This window comes from Struthio camelus, chromosome 1 (genome assembly GCF_040807025.1).
Source record: "Struthio camelus isolate bStrCam1 chromosome 1, bStrCam1.hap1, whole genome shotgun sequence".
Taxonomy (NCBI): domain Eukaryota; kingdom Metazoa; phylum Chordata; class Aves; order Struthioniformes; family Struthionidae; genus Struthio; species Struthio camelus.
Genome location: NC_090942.1, coordinates 146256124 through 146276609, shown reverse-complemented (window position 1 = coordinate 146276609; position 20486 = coordinate 146256124). Strand labels below are relative to the sequence as shown.

The 20486-nt window shown below is 38.3% G+C and overlaps 1 protein-coding gene across 2 annotated transcripts in view; it reads right to left on the bottom strand.

The window, feature by feature from the left end:
- The window catches only part of PRKX (protein kinase cAMP-dependent X-linked catalytic subunit), a 57222-nt gene extending 37101 nt beyond the window's left edge, over positions 1 to 20121 (bottom strand). The window contains exon 1 of one of the 2 annotated variants that reach the window (XM_068921694.1): positions 19603 to 20121. In XM_068921694.1, the coding sequence (XP_068777795.1) occupies positions 19603 to 19780 (178 nt within the window). In that variant the 5' untranslated portion in view covers positions 19781 to 20121. Of the gene's footprint in view, positions 1 to 16401; positions 16530 to 19602 lie in introns of those variants that run through there. The other variant, XM_068921704.1, reaches the window with a different exon arrangement.
- Positions 20122 to 20486: the final 365 nt, after the last annotated feature.

The following is a 20486-nucleotide window of genomic DNA, read 5'->3' as shown; positions in this document are numbered from 1 at the left end:
GTAACAGTCACTAAAACCTTAGAAGTTTAAAACCACAGCTTTGTAAAAGATATGGCACAGTTCAGATGCCTGTTAGCTTGCTCCAGTAGTTTTTGCTGTGTCAGTTACTATAGAGCGACACACTGGGTCCTCCTATATGTTGCTGCCAGATTACTGCTTATAATTATATACAGAAAAAACAGAAAACCTTAAAACAGGTTGAACAGCCAACCAGCTACAGAACACAACCGCATGCATAAACATGTTCCTTCTTTGTAAAAACCAAATGCTGATGACTCACAATGTTTACAAACGAAATAATCCACAAAGCATTTAGAGTCACTTCATTCTATAGATAAATTACAGTTACTTGGAGCCTGATAAATATCAGAGCTATATGCAACACCATGGGCCCAAACAGTAAGGGCAGCTCCTTCTGGAGTTTGTGAGCCTTTGCAGGGGTACTCAGCAGGTATTTAACATCTGCTCAGCCACTCTCCTTTGCAATCCAGAAATCGGTGTCTGTACAAACTGCTAGGGTTTTATATATTGAGCATATCTTTGGTCCATCTTGAAACTCAACTGTTGCAGATTTCTTCCTTAGTTTTTCAGAAACAACTGTTTGATGCAAGTCTGACCCATATTAACGCAAAGAAAGTATCAGGCTTAATATCCTTGACTGTGTCCTTTAAAAAAAAAACAACAACAACAAATCCCACTTTCTAAAGTACAAAGGTTTATTATTACTGGATGAACGTAATAAAAGCCACATTGTTTTGTACTTGACTGATTTCCTCCTTCATCAGCACTGAACAGAAGCCTTGGAAGGATGGGTACCTCTTACAATGCAGTCCTTTTGAGTACCTTTCACTTCCACCTTCATCTACAGCAGTGTTAAAGAAGAAAGAAATCAAGGAGGGGCGGGGAGGGGCAGTCTGGCATAGCACACAGAAAATGTATTACAAAATAATTTTGGAACAGATTACCTATTCACTGCTTAAAGTAGTAGATATAAAATGCTTCTGAAATACAAGATTGAAAAATGAATTATGTTGAAGAGCAGCTGGGCCCCTGGATAACGATGGATCAGAGACTTTGAACTAATTTTTATGCATTTGATACTTTATAGCTCTTCACTTGAATGTTTCAGGAATTAGTTAAACAGGCAAATAATTAAAAAAAGAAAAAAGTATGCAAGGAAAAAAAGAGAAAGGACGTTAGCAAAGGCAGTGAGTCTTTATTCGTCTTTTTTTAAAAAGGTAACATAATCAACAGTTTCTCCAGACATTTTGGGTTCGAACTACCTCACCTAATTATAAAACCCACGTTTGAACCAAACATGTAGAATCTTTTCTAAGTGCATAGAAAAAAAGATACTTTTGTATTCAGTCCAGCAGTTACACATGAATCCAGAAGTGCCTACTTCTCTTCACTTATTATAAAAGGATTCTATATGACTAGGTTTGACACAGTTATTTACACTGCATCTAAATTCAGACAGATGAAACCAATGTTTGTATATCTTCTACACTTTTTCATCCATTCGTATCTTCTGGCCTATTTAGATTGACCCAAAGAAGTGAGGGCAATTATTTCTTCCTCTGGTTTTCAGCAAATCTTGGAGATAAAACATCAATGAAGACAGTAAAACTAGGCAACCCAAACTAAGAATTTTTTCTGCTTCATTTTCCTGTTTCGTGACTCCAAAAGTTTTATGTTAGAAAAGCTTCCTAGAACCTAAAAAACAAACAACAAAAAACACTGCTGCCAATAGTAATCACTGTCATTCTTAAGGTTTGCATTTTTCAAAATCTATGGATTTATTTCATTATCAACCATGAAGTGATATGAGCTGATATGTATGTGTGGGACTCCATGATATGAAAATTAGTAACACAAAATATACTTCCTTGTATAATGAAGTATCTATTTCTGAGGTTAGAAAAAAAAGTGTTAGCATTTCATTAAATTATTTTTTATACATACCAAAGGTACCTGCAGGCAGAACTATGCCAAGTGGTACCTATACAACTCTATAATCTTCAGTGTCAAATAAATACAACTTAATGGCACAATATCATGAACGTGTTATTAAAAAAGTCAACTCATCTAGCATTTTTTTTGCTAGTGCTACTGTTAGTAAGTTACATTACACACAAGAAAGAGGAGATGCATTTTTTACAAATAATCATAGCTCAAACCATATTCAATTTACTAGCTTGCATTTACCTACATAATCTATGACTTTACATATGCTATTCAAGTTTATGCAGCACAGAAGAGTCTTAGAAGGTACTTTAAAGTATTTTTAATGTTTCACCTTATTCTTGAGCTGTTTGCAGACAAAAATAGAAACAAAATCTTCTAACGCAACTTGCTCTTTTCTGAATATCGTATTTAGTTTGATATTTGTTTGGAATAGGACATACTGAGCATTAGAGAAGAATTTATTACAATATGCACAAAGAACTTAAGTGTTTTAACTATAGCAAAATGAATACCTCCCTGAAAATGACTCTCATAATTTCTTTGCATCTAAAAGCTATTTATGGTATGCTGGGGCACTGAGACCCTGTAAATTAAGTTTTACAAAATAAATCAACAAACCAATCAAGAGGAATTGTCTCCTAAAAATACATATTTCAATCTGGAACTCTAACTGCAAATGCATTTATTTTTGGTTAAGGGTTAGTAAGACCACTAACAATTCACAAGTGGGACAAAGTATTCCTCAAAGGAAGGCTTTGTTTATATTCATAAGACTGCATCATCAGATACTCCTGAGAGAATACAGAAAGATGCATTATGTATCCAGAATTCATTTCAGGTGGTCATTACCTTCCCAGATTCACTCATACTATACCACACAAAAAATAGTGTAATATTCTCCAAGGAAAGGTGATGTTTGGCATGAGAATGGACATTAATAATGTTCTCCATATAACAAGCTATTATGGGAGAAGGAGGAAATAAGTCTAAAGTATTCAAGTAAAATATCTGATATAGAACTGAGCAAGAGTGCTAACACAGATACTAAGTTTCAAATTTTCACTCTCAAAATTCCATTCTCAAACAGCAAAACATTTCAGAAGAAAATCTCCACAGGACCCTGAGAAAGTTCATTACTGATAAAATTAAAGAGTGAAAACATTTTAAGTATTAACATTTAAGGTTACTAAGGATATGACATCTTAATGTAACAATTTTATGTTTAGTGTAAACACTTTGACACTGTAGCTGAAAAAGACAGTGGTCTAAAATGTGTCATGCTATTCGGGACTGTACAGTTTATTCTCTCTATTGCAAAAACATACATCTGAACTCATTTAAAATTCCAGGGTGTTTTTAACTTCAGTTCTATGTGACTAAAACACCCAGCGCGTGTAGATTCTTTTTAAATATAGTGTTTCTAAAAGAAAGAAGAGCCATTCTAACAAGCCTCCACAGTTAAAAGCCAACTGCCCAAGTTTGCTTTCCATATACACACTTGCCCCCCCACCCCCCCTTTTTTTTTTAAACCGAGATCTAGTCTCTCTGTCTCTCTCCAGTGGAAGTTCTCTTCAGTATTATACCTATGAATATCGTATCCATTAATTCCACACAATCCAACTAAATAGACTTTTAAATAGAAGGTATACATAATGACAATTATTTAAAAGGACAAACATGATTCAGGATGAGGACATTTGAGAATTTATTAAAGAATATACCCAACCCATGCACAAATCAATTCCTTTCATTAAATGAACCCACCTTAAACATGACTTTCAAGAAACAAACTGTACAAGACAGAAATCAAGAAATGAACGGGCCACTATAGTCAATACTAAAATAAGTTTCAGAGGCTGTGGCATAACGTATGATTAATTTTATAATAGTAAGGACAAACTTTTTTGCTTATACCACGTCATGTTTTTCATCTGTATGTTGTTTCTGTACAATTTTTCCATTGTTCAGCTTAAAATCATTTAAGGTAAAATACTTATTTTAACACTGTTAGCATTAGATACAGTACACGATTCCATATATATGGAAACAAAGGTGAGAAAATGCAGTATGTCACAAACAGGCAAGAACATCAGTGTACTCTTCCCAACTGTAAGTTCTTCCCCAATCAAAAGTGAGAAATCAATGCATGAAGGTAAGGAAATATTTAATTTCTATTAGCTTCTCTAAAACAAAAAAAAAAAGAACAAAATATTATTTATGTATAATGATGAATTTATGAGTTTTGAAAATACATATGAGAGTCAACACTAAACTAACAATACTTCAGATAATCATATAAAGGGTGAAGAGAAGAATAAGGTTCAAAATTAAATACCAACAAAATAAATAAGTAAAATATCCTACAATACATATGTTAAAATCATATATTGTCCAAAGCTGCTTTTAAGATTTGTGAAAGGGAGCCTTGCTGGGACAGATGACCATAGTTAGCTCACCTTCATTTATACTATGCTTATCAAGCTGAAGTTTTCTGCAGCTGCATTACTCAATTTCCTAGCTAATATAAACACTGGAGATGAACTAAGCTCTTTACTTCTTGTAATATTTATACATCAAAATATAGGCAAGTGATTTCAGACCCATTTTATTCTATTTGACAGCTAGTTCTATAGAGTGACCAGCTTATCTGGTATAAAACAATACATACAGTTTGAGAAGGCCTACAATTAAGAAAATCAAAACCTGTATTTCCACTATTACAAAACATTACTAAATCCTACCATAAGGGCATAGTATATGCTTCTTTCAGTTGTATATCATCCTCCAAAACATATCTCAGGTGCCTTTTCAAATGGTAATTTTGGTCCAATTTGTTTGTCATTTCTAAATGTTAATGAGAAGACCTTTCTTTCTTACATGTTATCTTTCACTGGGGGGGGGGGGGGGGGGCGGGCGAACAGAAAAACTTACTACACTAGACACATACTTGCATGTACCCTGACACATATGTGTCCATAAAATCTGAAAGCATTTCTGAGCTCTGCCACATATATTAGGTTTAGTCTCTAAATGCATTCAGAAGAAAACATCATGCAACTGCATTCACATTTACCAATTTATGCTGCATGTATTAAATCTCATCCTTACATTTTTCAATAATATGGAATGAGTTTTGACAATCCAGCTCATGTTACAGAATCTCAACCTAATGATTGGATTCACCCGCTCATCTGATGGTAACTAAGCAGAAAGTAGCGCAGTGGTGAATTACTAAGATGTGGACACAAGAAAAGTCAGTAGAGGTGTTTAAAAATTACATTTTATGACAATGGTTTAGATAAGTACACTGACTCAATATGTACGGACAGCTCTCTGTTCCAAGTAGTGGGGGCAGGGGAGGGGAGAAGAAAGCATATCTTTTATTTATGACAGTCAAAGTATCAGGTGATTATAGGGCTTGGCCTTGAGCTCTCAAACTCATCAGTCTGCGTGTTACCTAACTACATCCTTTCCCATAAATCTCCACTCTAGACACAGAAGTTTAACTTTTACATACATTTACAATATTGCACGGAAATCAAGTCACAGCATTAAAGATCAATCAAACTTTCCCATAATTTAACCCCTAAAGCCCTGTATGAGCATAAAAAAATGTTAAGTACGTTATCTAACAGTAAGAGTAGTGAGAACTACTATAGATCTTTGTAATAAAAAACAGAATTTCTACCTCAGCATATCAGTCATTTACATCCCAGTCAACCTTATAAAGCCCTTTTTATACCACAGTGCTCTCACTTTGCAGTCGCTAGAAACAGTTACATTTATTAATACTGAAATCTTAAAAATAAAACTGAGTTATCTTGTTTTCATAAATCAGTATTTTCTTTTAGATCTTCGGTTATTTCCCATTGCTATGCTACGAATACCACTAAGTTTGACAGCTTAACAGTTTTGCCAATGTAGAGCAAAACATTCCATATGTCGTTTCACCAAAGCTAAAGAAAAAAAGCCCTCTGATACATGCCATACATCACATTTCTTAGAAACATTTAAAACACATCCATAAATACACACACACAAAAAAACTAAATATACACCCACATACACAGAGTGAGTGAATGAATGTGCGAGTGCGTAAACGCACACACCCATATACCCATACGCTACCACATGTTAACCTATTTTATTGTTCACTGTCATGGCTGCTTCTCACTTTTGCCCTCTCCAATTCTCTTCCCTCATAAAATCTCAGAACTAATTATCTGAACCTGGTTTGATGCATTTAAAAACAGGATCACAGGCTGCAGTAAAGAGAGCAGTTAATAGCAAATTCAATACCACATCAACAGGATAGATTAACTTACAGCTAGTTGAATTCATGAGCTGTAGTTCACATGGCACAAAGCTTCTGACAAGCCTTGTGGACTCTTAAGTTTCTCAAAAATTGCAGCATCTTGCTAAGAAGTTCAGTCACTATCAAGAGTTGACATAACACGTTTCAACAGAAACGTATTTTAAATTATTAATAGTAAAGAATAAACATTTTAATATAATTTGTAATTTGGGAATTATGCTTAAGAAAATGGAGCACAAGCACATATGTGCTAAAATTAGAAGGCAGGGCTAGATATAAGGATCAGAAGTAAACAAAACTCATCTATCTGGACAGGGTCATTGGTTCAAATATAACCCAAATCAGTTGTGACTGAAAGCTACTGGTCTATTAGTTTATCATCTCTTAATGCTTCTTACTGAAGATGTAGCATTTTAAGTTTTCTACAGCACGGATAAATGGCACACCTCTGCCATGAAAAGAGGTGAAATATGCCAAACATCAAACATTATTAGGCATACTAAGTATTTATAATTCTATGAACATTTTCTAGGGACAAGTTAACAGTCTCAGACGACAGGACAGAGACTGATGAAATTGTTTCATCTATAAGAGGTCCTTTTACATCACTGATGGAAGAGGATATGAGCATTGCATTATCCAACATATACCTCCTCAGGAGATACTAGAAAAAGCGATTAATGTCTTAATTCTTAAGAGAAAGTTAAACACTGCCATTAACTTGTATACTGGTAAATCCTTTAAAGTACTATTAATGTTTAAAGAGTCCCTAGGCAACAATTCTCTTTGTACAGTCCTTTTTAGTAATTTACTGAATTTCTTAATCTTTAAAATGCAATCTGTATACTATTTGCAAAACCCTTAGAAGAAATAACTGTAGTTTATTGCAATTTATATGCAAGTTTACAAAAAGAGGATTCATCTTGATTATAAAAATAAAGCAACTGTGCTACAGAAGGATCTCTGAAGCAAAGCAATCAAACAGTATTTGTTTGTTTGTTCCTCCCCCCCCCCCCCGGCCCCCCACCTCCCACTCTCCCAAGTGTCTTAGCATTTCCAGGTCTCTTGTATTACTACAATCACTATCTAATTTGCCTGTTTCAAGAATCGTATTTCAGAGAACCAAGGAAGGCCAAGTAACAGAGTTGTATTTGTTCTCAAACAAAATATCTCTAACTTCTCTATCAAAACTGAAAACCAATTAGGTTCTATCCAACAGTCACAAGGAGGAGCATTTTTCCTCCTACAAACACTTTAAATGCCAAAACACATGAAGATTAGAGAGAGATTTATCAACATATTTTGTTACAGGAGATAAATTGGCGGTATTCTACGCAGGAATGCCCAGCTTTTGGGTATCAGTGAACCCACAGCTGGCATATTTCCAGATGAAGCATTAACGTAAAATTGCTGACGTCTCACATTCTGTACTATCAACCAGTGTAAGTTCTGCTACTCCTACCAAATCAAGCACTTGTATAATCTGTTTCGTCACATATGCTCATTTAGAACATCCATCCAGTTGTGCTCCTGGACGCTTTCATTTTCTTCTTGTCCTACTTGTTTTGCTCTGAAAAGAAACAATATTGAGGCAACAGAGACCTACCTGAACAAAAGGGAAGAATGCCTCAAAACAGCATAAACCCCTTTAACTTACTCTGTGGTTTCAACATCCATCAGGTTTATTTTTGATTTCTTGAGGTAAATGCTACTCCACTAGATTTGCACTGTTTTATTTTTCAATGGGGAACTCAAATATTGTGAGTAAAAGATAATGCCTCACACATTCATCTCTGTTACTGTCTGCCACTCTTCTCAGACTATTCACTCAGTTTGGTAGTCTATATTTCACTAAGTAGACTCTTTTTTTAAAATATAAATAACCAATTTTCCCAAAAAATCAGTAAAAATGAAACAGAATATTTACAATTAATAAGGAGGTGTGAACCTTCAACTCCAAAACTCCAAATTCAGGATTTCAAAGTATATCACTTTTAATTAAACTTTGAAGATCAAGATTCAAAGGGAGATAAAATTATTTGCATTTCAGACTGTTATCACCAAGGCATACATCCTATACAATTCTTAGAAGTAATAAGAAACAGTCCAAACTCATTCAAATTGAGAAGCATGCAACCAAATTCTGCTTTAGTTTTAACTTAGACAGGTTTATCTGCAGACTGGACAGAAAAAGAAAAAACAGCAAGAACAAAAAACAAAAACTGCTGAGGGACTAGCTTGTTTTCCAAGTACCTCACTTCACAATTTTGCTTGTCTACTTAATATTACCATGTACAACAAGCTCTTCTCAGCAGATAAAGAATTCACGAAAGGGGGACATCTTCAGCAGAATACCGTAATTCATACATATTTCATGTTAAAATAATAATAAAAAAACCTTACTAAACAAGACTGAGCCCGTTTCTCAAAACTCTTCTGATGCAATTCCATAAATGTGCAACCTAACTGATATCCCAGTTGCTTGGATATTCTATGCTCAATTTCTGCTTGAAAAATTATGTCCTTTTATACTTCCGGAATAAGCTATACATTCCAAAATATCATTTAGATTTCAGAGTTCAAATAGACTGTTATCCCACAGAATGCACACGACCTACTCACACTGACCTATCACTGATTTCCAAAAGATTAATTTCCCATCATTATTCCAAATTTGCCTCACAAGCCAGAAACGCTATAGCAAACTACAGTCTGCTAACCCACAACTGACTGTGCAGTGGGAGTACTGAAAGTTTAGGCTTACCTAACTACAAAAGAAACAACATAAAGCCCTCAAACATCTTCCTCTCCATCAAAATAATCTTTCAGCTTACAGTAAACATCAAGTGTTGCAGATAACAAGAGAGGAGATAGTTCTAGACATTTAGAACAAAGGATGTATGTTTTGGGAACAACAACGCATCACACAAATTCCCAGAAAGAAGTATAAATACTTAGCTGTAAAATGTTATTCAGTTATAGAAAAAAAAAAAAACTTTCACATTTTAGTTTTCAAAGATAAACCTAAGTTTAAAGAAAAAAGAAACAGCTAAATAAAGTCTGTGAACACACAAACCTGTGATAGAGAAAGCTTTCACAGCTTAAATTTAAAGCATCAGAAGTGGCTGTTCCCCAATTGATCTGCTTTTCAACTTACAAAGCAGGGAATATACACAGCTGAAACCCAAAAATGGATTTATTTTTTTTTTCAGAGAAATAGATTTCCATTTCACTTATAGTATTTTGCATCAACTTCAGTGTTATACCACACTCAGATTCTATCTCCTCAGTTACTCTGTTTTCCCTCTAATGGCTCTCTGTTGTGGGACAATACTGTCTTTCACACAGCTTCTTCCTAGTTGTTTTTCCTAGCACAAAAACTAAGGTAACAATTTTGAGCAAGGAAAAATTTCCATAAAGAGGTCCAAGGAATCATTTCTACTCACTGTGAAATTGCTAAAAGTGAGCTTTTAAGTAGAATCATCTGAATTAAGTTGCAACATTCAGAAACTTTCAGAAAAAAAAATATATAAATTGACTATCTCTCAAATTATTTCAAAAGATATTACTGAATAGGCAATTATCTACATAGATGGTCACGAATGAGACTTTATTTTAAATGCACTACATTATGCTGGTCACTAATGAGAATTTATTTTAAATGGACTAAATTATGCTGGTCAATAAAAAAAAGGAAGAGAAGCAATGCTGTTAATTTAATCCAACTTACATATCCACCACTTCAGAGCGTGACAAGTGGGTTGCTTAAATAGAGAGAGATACATAGTGCAGAAGCGTTCACAGGCCTTCATAAGTCACAAGAATCCGGGACAGCTTAGTAGCATCAGAATACTTTTTCAACATATTGAAATGCAGCCTGAAACATTTTGATGAAAGAGGCAACAAGAACCTCAGTTTGGAAACTGACTGACCAGCAGCTGTGCTTATTGTGTGTTAGCTCTCTAGGGACACAGAAACAGAGCTACCCAGTAATCTTCATAGAAACTAGCCAAAATTTTAAAACGCAAACTCTAAAGTCATTTTTAGCAGGCCATAGAGTATCAAAACTATACAGACTATCACCTCCTGCACCCAAAGAGATGTAAGAAGCCAATACCAAGCTGGGGGAGGAGTCTGAAACTAGAAATAGGTCATCATTCTGGGGTAGGTGGCCAGAGCAGTTTGCTATTGTAGTACCAGAAGTTTTACATAAATACAATGAGCATCCATGCATCTGATTTTTATATTTAACATCCATGTAGCTATTACAGTGCATCCTCATCAGTTTATCAGCAAAGTAAAGATCTTCTACCTGTTTAGCCTGTTTTTGAAGAGTTTGTGCAGGGACAGCTCTCATAACATCTACCTAAACATTTTTGCAGCATTTAATTTACTAACTAGAGGATATGGAGAGGGATAAAAAGTAATACTAACTAGACATCTTGCTTTAATCCAGGGAGCTCCCTGCACCTCCAACAATAACAGCAGTGTCATTACTGTAAATATTTTAGGTTGCCTGAAGCCCCCACACCTCTCCATACAAAGAGAACAACATTCAAGCAAACGTAAGAATGCTGCACAAGAAGCTTTGTTTTAATGAAGAACCTTTCCAAAAGTCAAATACTGCACAGAGGACACTAAAAAATGCACTACATATATATATATTTTTTTTAATGTAAAAAACTATTACCTCCCTTCCAAGGCATAAAAAGAAGGGAGGGGAAAAAAATCAAAATAAAAATGAAACAAAAAGCACCACTTTAGCAGCACTACATGTTTTCCTCTTGTATTAGATGATATAAATGACTAAATTGTCACATTTTCCTGATAAAATACTACATTGCATTGATAGCTTTAGTGCTTTTTAATATATGCTTAAGAAAATGCCAGGTATATACAAAGAAAACTGCAAGGTTTAAGTCATGGGTTATAATTGTTAATAACAGTTTAAATTAAATAGTTTTTCTAACGTAAGTTACCTTTCCCCAGTAGTCCAAAGAAGGTAAAATACAAGTCACTAATCTCTTGAATTCTTGCTAGTTGCACAGTGGAATCGAGCAAATAGATACTAGCTATGCGCTCTGTCATGAAAAATTAGCTCAGAAATAATACTTTAAGGGAGTCAGATATATCCTAATTAAAAACAAACAAAAAGCTAGTTTTGTTACATGCTGCAGATTTTGCATTAATTGTTTGTAGAAATAAAGAACTGCTAAGTGCTAAAAGGCAGCTAACTAAGAAGTTCTACATATGCTCTGACTGATACAAAGTGAGCAGAAGACTTTTCCATATTCTAATTCTCCTTCTACTTTAAGCTGCAGAATTTGTTTAAATAAGTTCTATAAATATTTCCTTACATTCCTATAGAGAAAGCTGTAGTTGATCTCCAAAGTGAATATCCAGAAAAGAAACAAGAGCAAAGAATTTTTTTACCTAAAAGCAAGCCTGTTTGGAAACCGTAACTTGTTGGCAGACACGTGCTAGAAAACACATTGTAAAAAGTAGATTGGTTATCCACTTTTTTTTTTTAATATTAAACAGATGATCAGTAACAATATAAGTATTCAAATTACTTAATTAGAACAGAGCATGTCAAATTGATTTTTTTTTTGCCATAGACTAAGAAAGTTGAGGGTCACAAATAAAAAGTTAAGGAATTACTCCAATGACCAGACTAAAAATTAACCTGACAGCCAAGTATAACATTCCATTTCCATTGGTATTACACAGAAACATGCTATGTCACCAAGTTTAATCACATAGAAACAACGCTTTCTTCCTTAATTGTAATGTATTTCAGTTATAAATAAATAGGTAAACTCACACACCGGCAACTTGTCTGAGATGAAGCGTATCAAAGGAGACAAACTGATTCTCTGGAGAAGAAAATGACAACTCACTCGCACAAAAGTTACTGTCAATCTATTAATGGACCAGGTATCAAATGCTCTAGGTTGGGACTGGAGTGAAGAAAGACGGCAGCCAAGTGGAAAGTTCTCACAGAACAAATGCCATAGATTAGCGCAACTTAAGACTGGTTGGGGTAGCTGTCAAAATTCACCAAGTGTAAGGGAGAATTTTTAAGTGCACACATTTGAAGAGCATTTCTACACTGCAGACGTACTCCTGCAAACATCCTCAAATTACCTTTAAAATGGGTAAAGATATTAATGCATCCTTCAGCGTGAGCATTACCCTCAAGCTCACGCAAGCTTGTTTAACCAGTCAGAAGTGCAGACACTTTAACCATACAACTGTTGCCCAAACTGGACAATTTAAACTTAGTTTAGGTTTTTCCGAAGAAAAGAGCTGTAACTGTCTACAGGGTAGATACATCCAGAAGAGCACATCCAGAACACTTTTAATATATTTGGACTTACAGCTTCCACACTGTTTTTTTCTGCTTCAGTTCTCTTTCATCCTTTCAGTGAAAAAGCTTAAGTATTTACATAGATGTAGTTAAACTGCTTAAATTGAATTGTGAAAGCACAAAACTTAGAGTTCACTAGGACTGTGGCCCTTAAACTATGTGCAAAAAAGAACAAAACAAAAACAAAACAAAATACACAAAAACCACCACACACACTCAAGTTAATCCTAATCAGGAATATGCTATTTTAACGTTTTCAGGATACAATTCAGAGTAGAACATCTTCCAGTTCAAACCATCTTTCCAAAATGAACAATTTGTATTGTCCTCAGAAATTATACCTTTTTTATTTTGGGATTAAAAACAGGTGCAGCACAAAAGTGCTCACAGAAGCACTTTATCTGTGTTACAGATACACAGCCCCTCCCTCCAAGTCTTTAAAATAAACAACATTCGGTGTTTCAGAGGTAATATTTTTTCAAATACTCCCCCCATATCCCTCAAGAGGTCATTTTACTGGACATTGCATATCTCATGCCTTTTGCATGAATTTCCTGAGCACTCTGAACGTAAGTCTCTAGAGTAAAGAAGAGGCTCCTCTAAGGTAGGGAAAATCCCTGATGTGCCTCAGTATTAAAAAAAATAAAGCAACACATTTCAAATCAAAATTGATCCACTGCGGTAGCGTGAAGTGCAAAAATTGAACAGAGCTTAAAAGAATCTTGTATCATATCCCCTTTAAAACAAAAAGGACTTGTTTGTTCATTCATTTGAAAGAGTCTGCTTATGGGAAAACAAAATCATATATTGAGAATTAAAATGGGGGAAGGAGGGGCTTGGCATTCTTGATTTTGTGATAAGGAGGTTTTGCATGTTTCCTTTTTCTACAACATTAGCAGTAGTTGGATTCCAGATTACTTGATTCTCTGCATCACAGCATACACTTTTGGGCATTCCTGGGTTATACAGATTTATTGGATTATTTACTAATTATTTATTTGCAAGTAGTACATTTGAGTGTCAAAGGACACCTACTGTATAATATGCTGTCAAGTCCACAATGTTAGAGAAAGAATTCTGAAGTTCCTTCTGCAACCGATTAGATACTTAAATAAGATTAAGGTAAAAGATACAGGTGACAGGCAAACACTAAGCCATTTACCCCAATATCTGATTTTCACACTGAAGATAGAAAAATACAAATGTGAACTTCCAGTTTTCACATACTCAGGCTTCTTTCGTATACTCTTCTCTTTTCTGATCTTTCTTCCTGAAAAATTAAAGACAATACGTATTTCAACCTAATTTTTCCAGCCTAATAAGAACCTTATCAGAGAGGACCTGTTGCTGCCCACTCCCTAATACTATGCTGCTTCAGTTACCTTCACCAGTGGATTACAGGAAAAGCAACAGAATAAAGCTGACTCATACTTGGTCATTTTCTCTGTTATCAGCTACAACAATAGCAAAGATTTATTTTAGGACAAGTATGATCTTGTGGAAGGGAGAAATGAAACAAGAAATGCATTCCAAAAAAAGGAGAGAGAAAATAAAATCCAAGTCATTTAGTTTGATGACTAAAGTCTCAAAGACGTGTTAATGTAATGGTGAATTCAGGTCACCACTACAGTCATAACAGTCAGACTGTGTTTTCTTTCAAAACTTGTGCTATTTAAGGATACTGTCAAGTAAAATCACGATTATTCATCATTTCAATATGAAGAAAAGGTGACAAACAGGGAAAAAAATCCTCAGAATAATATTTTAAATTATTAAAATAAAATAATTAATAATTCTTAAACAGGTGAGACGCTAAATAGTGAAACCAAAAATAAGACTTGCTAAGAAGCCACTGGGGTTCCTAGCTATTAAAGCAGAACTTCACTATTCTGGTGACAAATTTTTGGCTTGGACCATACACGGGGAAAAAATGTGATATCCTTTAGAAAAGCAGATTCATTCTTACAGCTGTGGACTGCATTTTTGCACCTAGTGTCCCTCTGACGTAACGTCATTTAAAAATATATTCGGCAAGCATATTCTATGCCTGTGGACATAATGAAATTAACTATGTAAAAGCGTGTTGCTTCTCACTTTTCCCATGTACTTTAGGTTCTTCCCGTGCTCAGAAAAATTAAAATACTGGTTTGCCCAATTTTTTGATTCTACATTTGTTTAAAGCACTTCATGGGAACGATGTTTAAAAGAATTTTTTCCAATAAAGATGATGCTTATTATTAAAATATTTCAATCTAATGGAGGTATAAAATCTGATTTACATTTATAATGCATGCTTCAGTATTCACTGTACTTTGAAAAAAAGGGCACGAAATACATCTAACGTGAGAGAGGACAAAAATAAGTTTGCCTTCTTTGTCCTCCCTATAGTTCTAATTTTCCCCTTATTATCACACATTTCATTTGGAAACAAAAGATTTCATCCCCCATCGTACTTATCCAAAAGAAAAGCAATCTCTTCTGTTTTTCTTGTGCTTATTATGCTAGTTTATCCGAAACACTTCTTCACTGCAGTGTAACTCAAGAGTTAGTATCTTTGTTTCAAGATAATATGTAAGGAATTCAATTGCAGCCCCTCTGGCTACTCTGAATAATAAGGGTGCTCCTATTAAAAACACTCATTGCCAACAGGAGGGTTCAGGAGCTAGGCTACTAGGGTTCACCATTCCTCTCTCTTCCACAGCCCAGACTTCAAAAAGGCTGAAACGGGCTCCCATAAAATTTATGCAAGTAATTGCTAACACACCTCTTGAGTGCACCACGAAACTTTAGCAGGCAAGTTCCACTGAAAAAGGTCAAGCATTTAAGTTCTTGCTTCCGCGCATGTGCAGAACTACCACAACCTTGGCACAGCTGAAAATTACTTAAGTCCAACAGAGATTCACAAAATACTTCAGGCTTGTCTGAGCAAATTAAGCATGCTGAGCAAACATTCATAGTTTAACTTTCTTTGACAAGAAAATTAATTCAAAAACCGAAGTGGACAACAAGGCACCTTGAATAGCTCCAGAGTGAGACCAGTTAGCTCTGACTTCAGAGGACCAGTCAAAAAGCAATCATCTCAGTAGGTTCAAAGCCACATCTTCAACCTCTTAGGAAGTCCCCTCACTGAAATGCTCTTCAAGTTCTCCTAGTGCCAGAGACCAGCATGCACCCAACTCCTATCCACTTCCCAACCCCCTAACTTCAGTTTACAGACTAAAGATGAGGGCACTGTCCCAACTGTGTTCTAGCCTCTGCTCCCAACTCTTTTAGCAAAATGTCCAGAAGACATCAAAACAAAGAAAATAAAGATGGAAGCCTGGGACATGTTAGGGAGATAAATGCCCTCCTGCCCTCCATGCTAAAACCATTTTCCCTTTTTGCTCTCTTTCTGCCCTCACAATTAATTCTTTGCTAGAACAGGCATAGCTTCCAACAGAATTTGCACAGAGTGCTCTCAATCCAGCCTGCACTATGGCAGTCAGGTTAACAGAGAGTTTTTAATATATTAGACTTTGAAGGATGTTAAACCAGTAGCTATTACATGTAAAGCAGGCACCACTTCCAAATTTTTTTTCAACCTACAAACTTTCATTCCATCCTCCAAGAGAAGGCACCTCAATCCAAGGATGATCATAGTCTCACAGACACCTAATTAAAGAGACAAAGAATTACTTAATTCTGGGGGAAAAATAGCATTTCAGACATACTTCCCCCACATAGTTCAAAAACAACAAGAAAAACTCACCCACACACAGAGAGTCTTCTTGGCTGCCCATATTACAAGCCCCATTTGCAGATGCTTAAGTTCCTCCAATATTAAAGGGAGCAATAACATGTCTAACCCAGACCTGCGGATTCTTCTCTTGGGGCAAATAACTAAAAAAGTCAGATTCGCTAACTAGCACAAATAAATTCCTTACAAACTAGCTAATACTTCCTCTGATCTTTAGCCCTCTGTTAACTAAACAGGGCAAAAAGCAGCTCCCCTCTTCACAGGTGACAAAAACATAAACACTGTGCGGTTTCAAAACGGCAATGGACATTATAATGACTAACATTAGTTACCTCAAACATTACTCACACTGCAGCTGTACCAGCATGGAACTCTCCTCCCTACGTTGCCATTTTCTCAAGCCGGTAGTTTCCAAGACCATGCCTGGGTTTCTAAGCCTGGGCTAATCTATAAGCAACAGTGATTCTACTAGAATCACTGTATCCTAAAGCAGAATTCTGTATCCTGAAGGCTGAAGCACCCCAGCTGTTGTATTTTTCTCTCTCTTCCTCCACTCCTTTGTCAGACACATATCCTGATATCAGAACTTCCTGCCCTGTAATTTCTGGGCAGCCCCCTCCTCTTCACAGATGTCTCCAGATATATTAGATGGGGCACACAGCTTTCCAGAACAGCAGCAGAAAGAAAATGGCTAATCTTATCATAGCAGTCAAACTGCACGCAGGACTAAATTGCTGCAGTAAAATTGATGACAGTATATTAATCTCATCTCCTCATGCAGGGAGGTCAGAAAAGTGGAGGATGGTATTATTTACTTAAACTTTTGCCAAAAAAAAAAAAAAAACCTCTTCTAGTGCATGTGATATAAACCTAAACTGTATTTAATTAATTTAATTAAAAATAGGTTTAAGCCTAGTCAAAATGAGCTTCTCAAGCTAAACTAAACATCTACATTCTGGGGTATTCTACACTGGTTTAACTCACAGCATAGTTAACTAAGGAGTACAATGTAGCACCTTAGTAGGTGTTTGCAGAGATGCCCAACCTCATGCAGAGATACTAGCTCAGATCTCAATGTACTGCAGACACAGCAAGGCACTGGTATCTTTGAGCTTATAAACTGCCACTCAGAGGCAAGTATAACTGTGTTCACTTTCGGTATCACTTTGACGCAACTATTTTGCTTCTCAGTCAAGAGCAAGATCTGTTCCCTCTTCACAGCCTTCTACTGAGGAGCACTGGCATACAGTAAAGCCCCCCTCCTTTTTTTTTTTTTTTTTTTTTAAAGAGGAATCTCCTCGTCATTCTTTGTGGCATGATGACCTTCCTCTTCCTTAAGCTCTAAGTGGCACCTTAAAGAACACTGTAAAAAGATATGCTGTTCAGAAATAATCCTTGTGTTAGTTTTAAATTTCTTCATTTCCTTAGGAATATTTCCATGACAATTAGACCTTTGTTTAAGAATTAGTATTTTCCTGCAGCCTATGCTTCATGTGAAGTCATAATCCCCTGTGATGACAATCACATCCACAGCAACTAGTTGTGATGTCTCAAACCGGATTAATCACTTCTAGTGGAGAAAAAGAATCAAGATGCTTTCAGTCTTTTGATAATCTCATTTAACTTCTCAATAAGACACTCATGCACATTTTAACTTGAAATATTATTTAAAAATGCAGCAAGCTTCAAGAGAGAATAACGTGGCCTGCATCAATCATGACATTCTTATGCCTTTCCAATAGCATTTTAGAAAACATAAATTAAACCAGCAGCTTAACCGAGAAAGGGTTTAAAATCACACTGTCTTGACTGAAGACAGCTTAACTACAGCAAGCTTGGGGAGGGAAAGTGAAGTTACTCGAATAATCCTATCCAAAAACCACTTCCCAATAAATAAAAATAATAATAAAAAAACCCTTCTGTATAGCTGAACAAACAATCCTTCCAACCAAGTGCAAAAGTGTTTGTAATTATCCATTCACGCTCCCTTTGAAGCATAATGCACTGACAGATACTACACTGGGTATGAACACAGTGAACATCACCACAGATGTCCCTTGAGATGTCATTTTATTAAATACATGCATGTACTTTGCAATATTGCAGATTACAGTCAGTGTTTTTTTTTTTAAAGTGTGGTAAATCTGAAATGTAATTTTCCCTTTTACCAAAATTCTACACAAGGTAAGATATCTTTGCATCAACACTCAGGGCGACAGCATGGATTCAGGCTGTTAAATACACTTACCTGCATTCAGTTAACCTGTCTGAGCTCTTCACTGGCCTTACAACTGCACTTAAATGATGCATTTCTATCAGGATGCAGGTAAATGAAGCTAACCACATAAATCAAGTTTTTATAACTAAAGGTGTTTAGGCTTCAGCCAGTGATTGTCCCTGCCACGCAGACAGGCCAAACTAGGTTATAAAATCATTCAGCTGTAGCTCTGAAACACGGTATCGCAGCAAGAGACGATGATACTGGCAGTTCTTAGGCTTCTTAGTGCACTGGTGCAACAATGTCAAGGAGGACCAAGGCAAGCAGTCTCCTGTGCTCCTCTGCAGGCTCAAAACACAGTTGCAAAACTACATTAATACTACAGGTGCCCAGCGTCTTCCTGAAAAGCAGACGGCAACCACAGGCAGCCTGGGAGAGAAGCCGAGGCTGGCACAGGAACTCACGCAGGCCATGGCTCAGATCACACGCAAGTCGAATAAAAACAGCTCGGCAGCACTAAAGCCCCGGGACCGTGCACAAAACCAGGTCGGGCGATGTCCCAAACGCGTCCCCCCCCCCACCCACCCCCGGCCAAGCCTGACTAACTTTACGCACGGAGCAGCATTAGCACCAGACGGCGACCTCCCTCCGCCCCAGTGCCGCGACGGTGCGTTTCGGGGGGGGGGGGGGGGGAGGAGGTGGAGGGAGGCCCCCAACGGCGGGCGGCACCTGCCAGCCGTTAAACGGCCGAAAGCCCAACCGCGCCGCCTCCGAACGGGCCCAACGGCCGCGCTGCAGGGGCGGCTGCGGGCAGAGCGAAGGGGCAGGAACAACACAAAACCAGAGGGTGAGCGGGAAGCACAGGGGCAGCGGGTGGCGGGCAGCCGGCGCTGGGCTGTCCCCGGCGGCCGGGCAGGGCGGGCACCTGGGCAGCTCCTTTGTTCCTCGCGGTCTCGCCGCCCCGCGTCTCCTCCCTCCCTCCCTCCCTCACTCACCCACAGTGGCCAGGGTCTCCAGGTCCTCCAGCTTGTATGCCGCAGGCTCGGGCGCGGCGGGGCCGGGGGACGGCGCGGCGGGCTGAGGAGCGCCGAGCCCCGCCACCACCGCCGCCGCTGCCGCCTCGCCGCCGCTCTTCGCCCCCATTTTGGCCTTGGCGGCGCTGAAGGCGTCCATAGGGCCGAGCGGGCGCCCCGCGGCCGCTCAGCGCATGGAGAGGGGCGAGCCGAGCCGAGCCGGGTCGGACCGGGCCGAGGGAGCTGCAGCGACGTAAAGTTTCAGTCTTCAGCAAGCGGGGTGGCTGCTCCGCGGCGCTGGAGCCAATTCCTGCTGCCGCCTCTGAGCGGGTGCGGAGCCCTTCAGCATCGCGGCCCCGGGGCGAGCCGCCGCGCCGGCAGACAATGGCGAGGGAGAGCCCGGGCGGGCCGAGCCGCGCCGCGCTGAGCCGAGCCCAGCCGAGCGGAGCCACACGCGGGGCGGAGAGGCGGGGCCTGCCCGCCGCTGCGGCACGGTCCCGCAGAGGGCTGCCGGGGCGGGGCGGGGCGGGCCGGAGGCGCGGCCTGGTCCCCCCCGCCCCGCGGCGGGAGCGCCGAGCTGGCCCCTCAGCGCGGCCCCGCCCGGGGCAGCTCGGGCCGCCGCGCCGGGCGCCTCGTCAGCTCGGTGCCTTTCGGCGCTTCCTTCCTTACAATTGGGAGGGAAAAATCCTAATTGTTGCCATGCCTTATGCTGGCCCGGTTTTAGGCAGTTGACAGCTCCTGTCCCGTGGTCCAGGAGGCAGGGTATCTGTAAGCTTGAGCCGTGAGTGGTGTTGTCACACGGGTGGCACCTCCTCTTTGTTAAATGTGAAAACCTGGGGATATAAGGCCTTTTGGCCTCTGTGGGG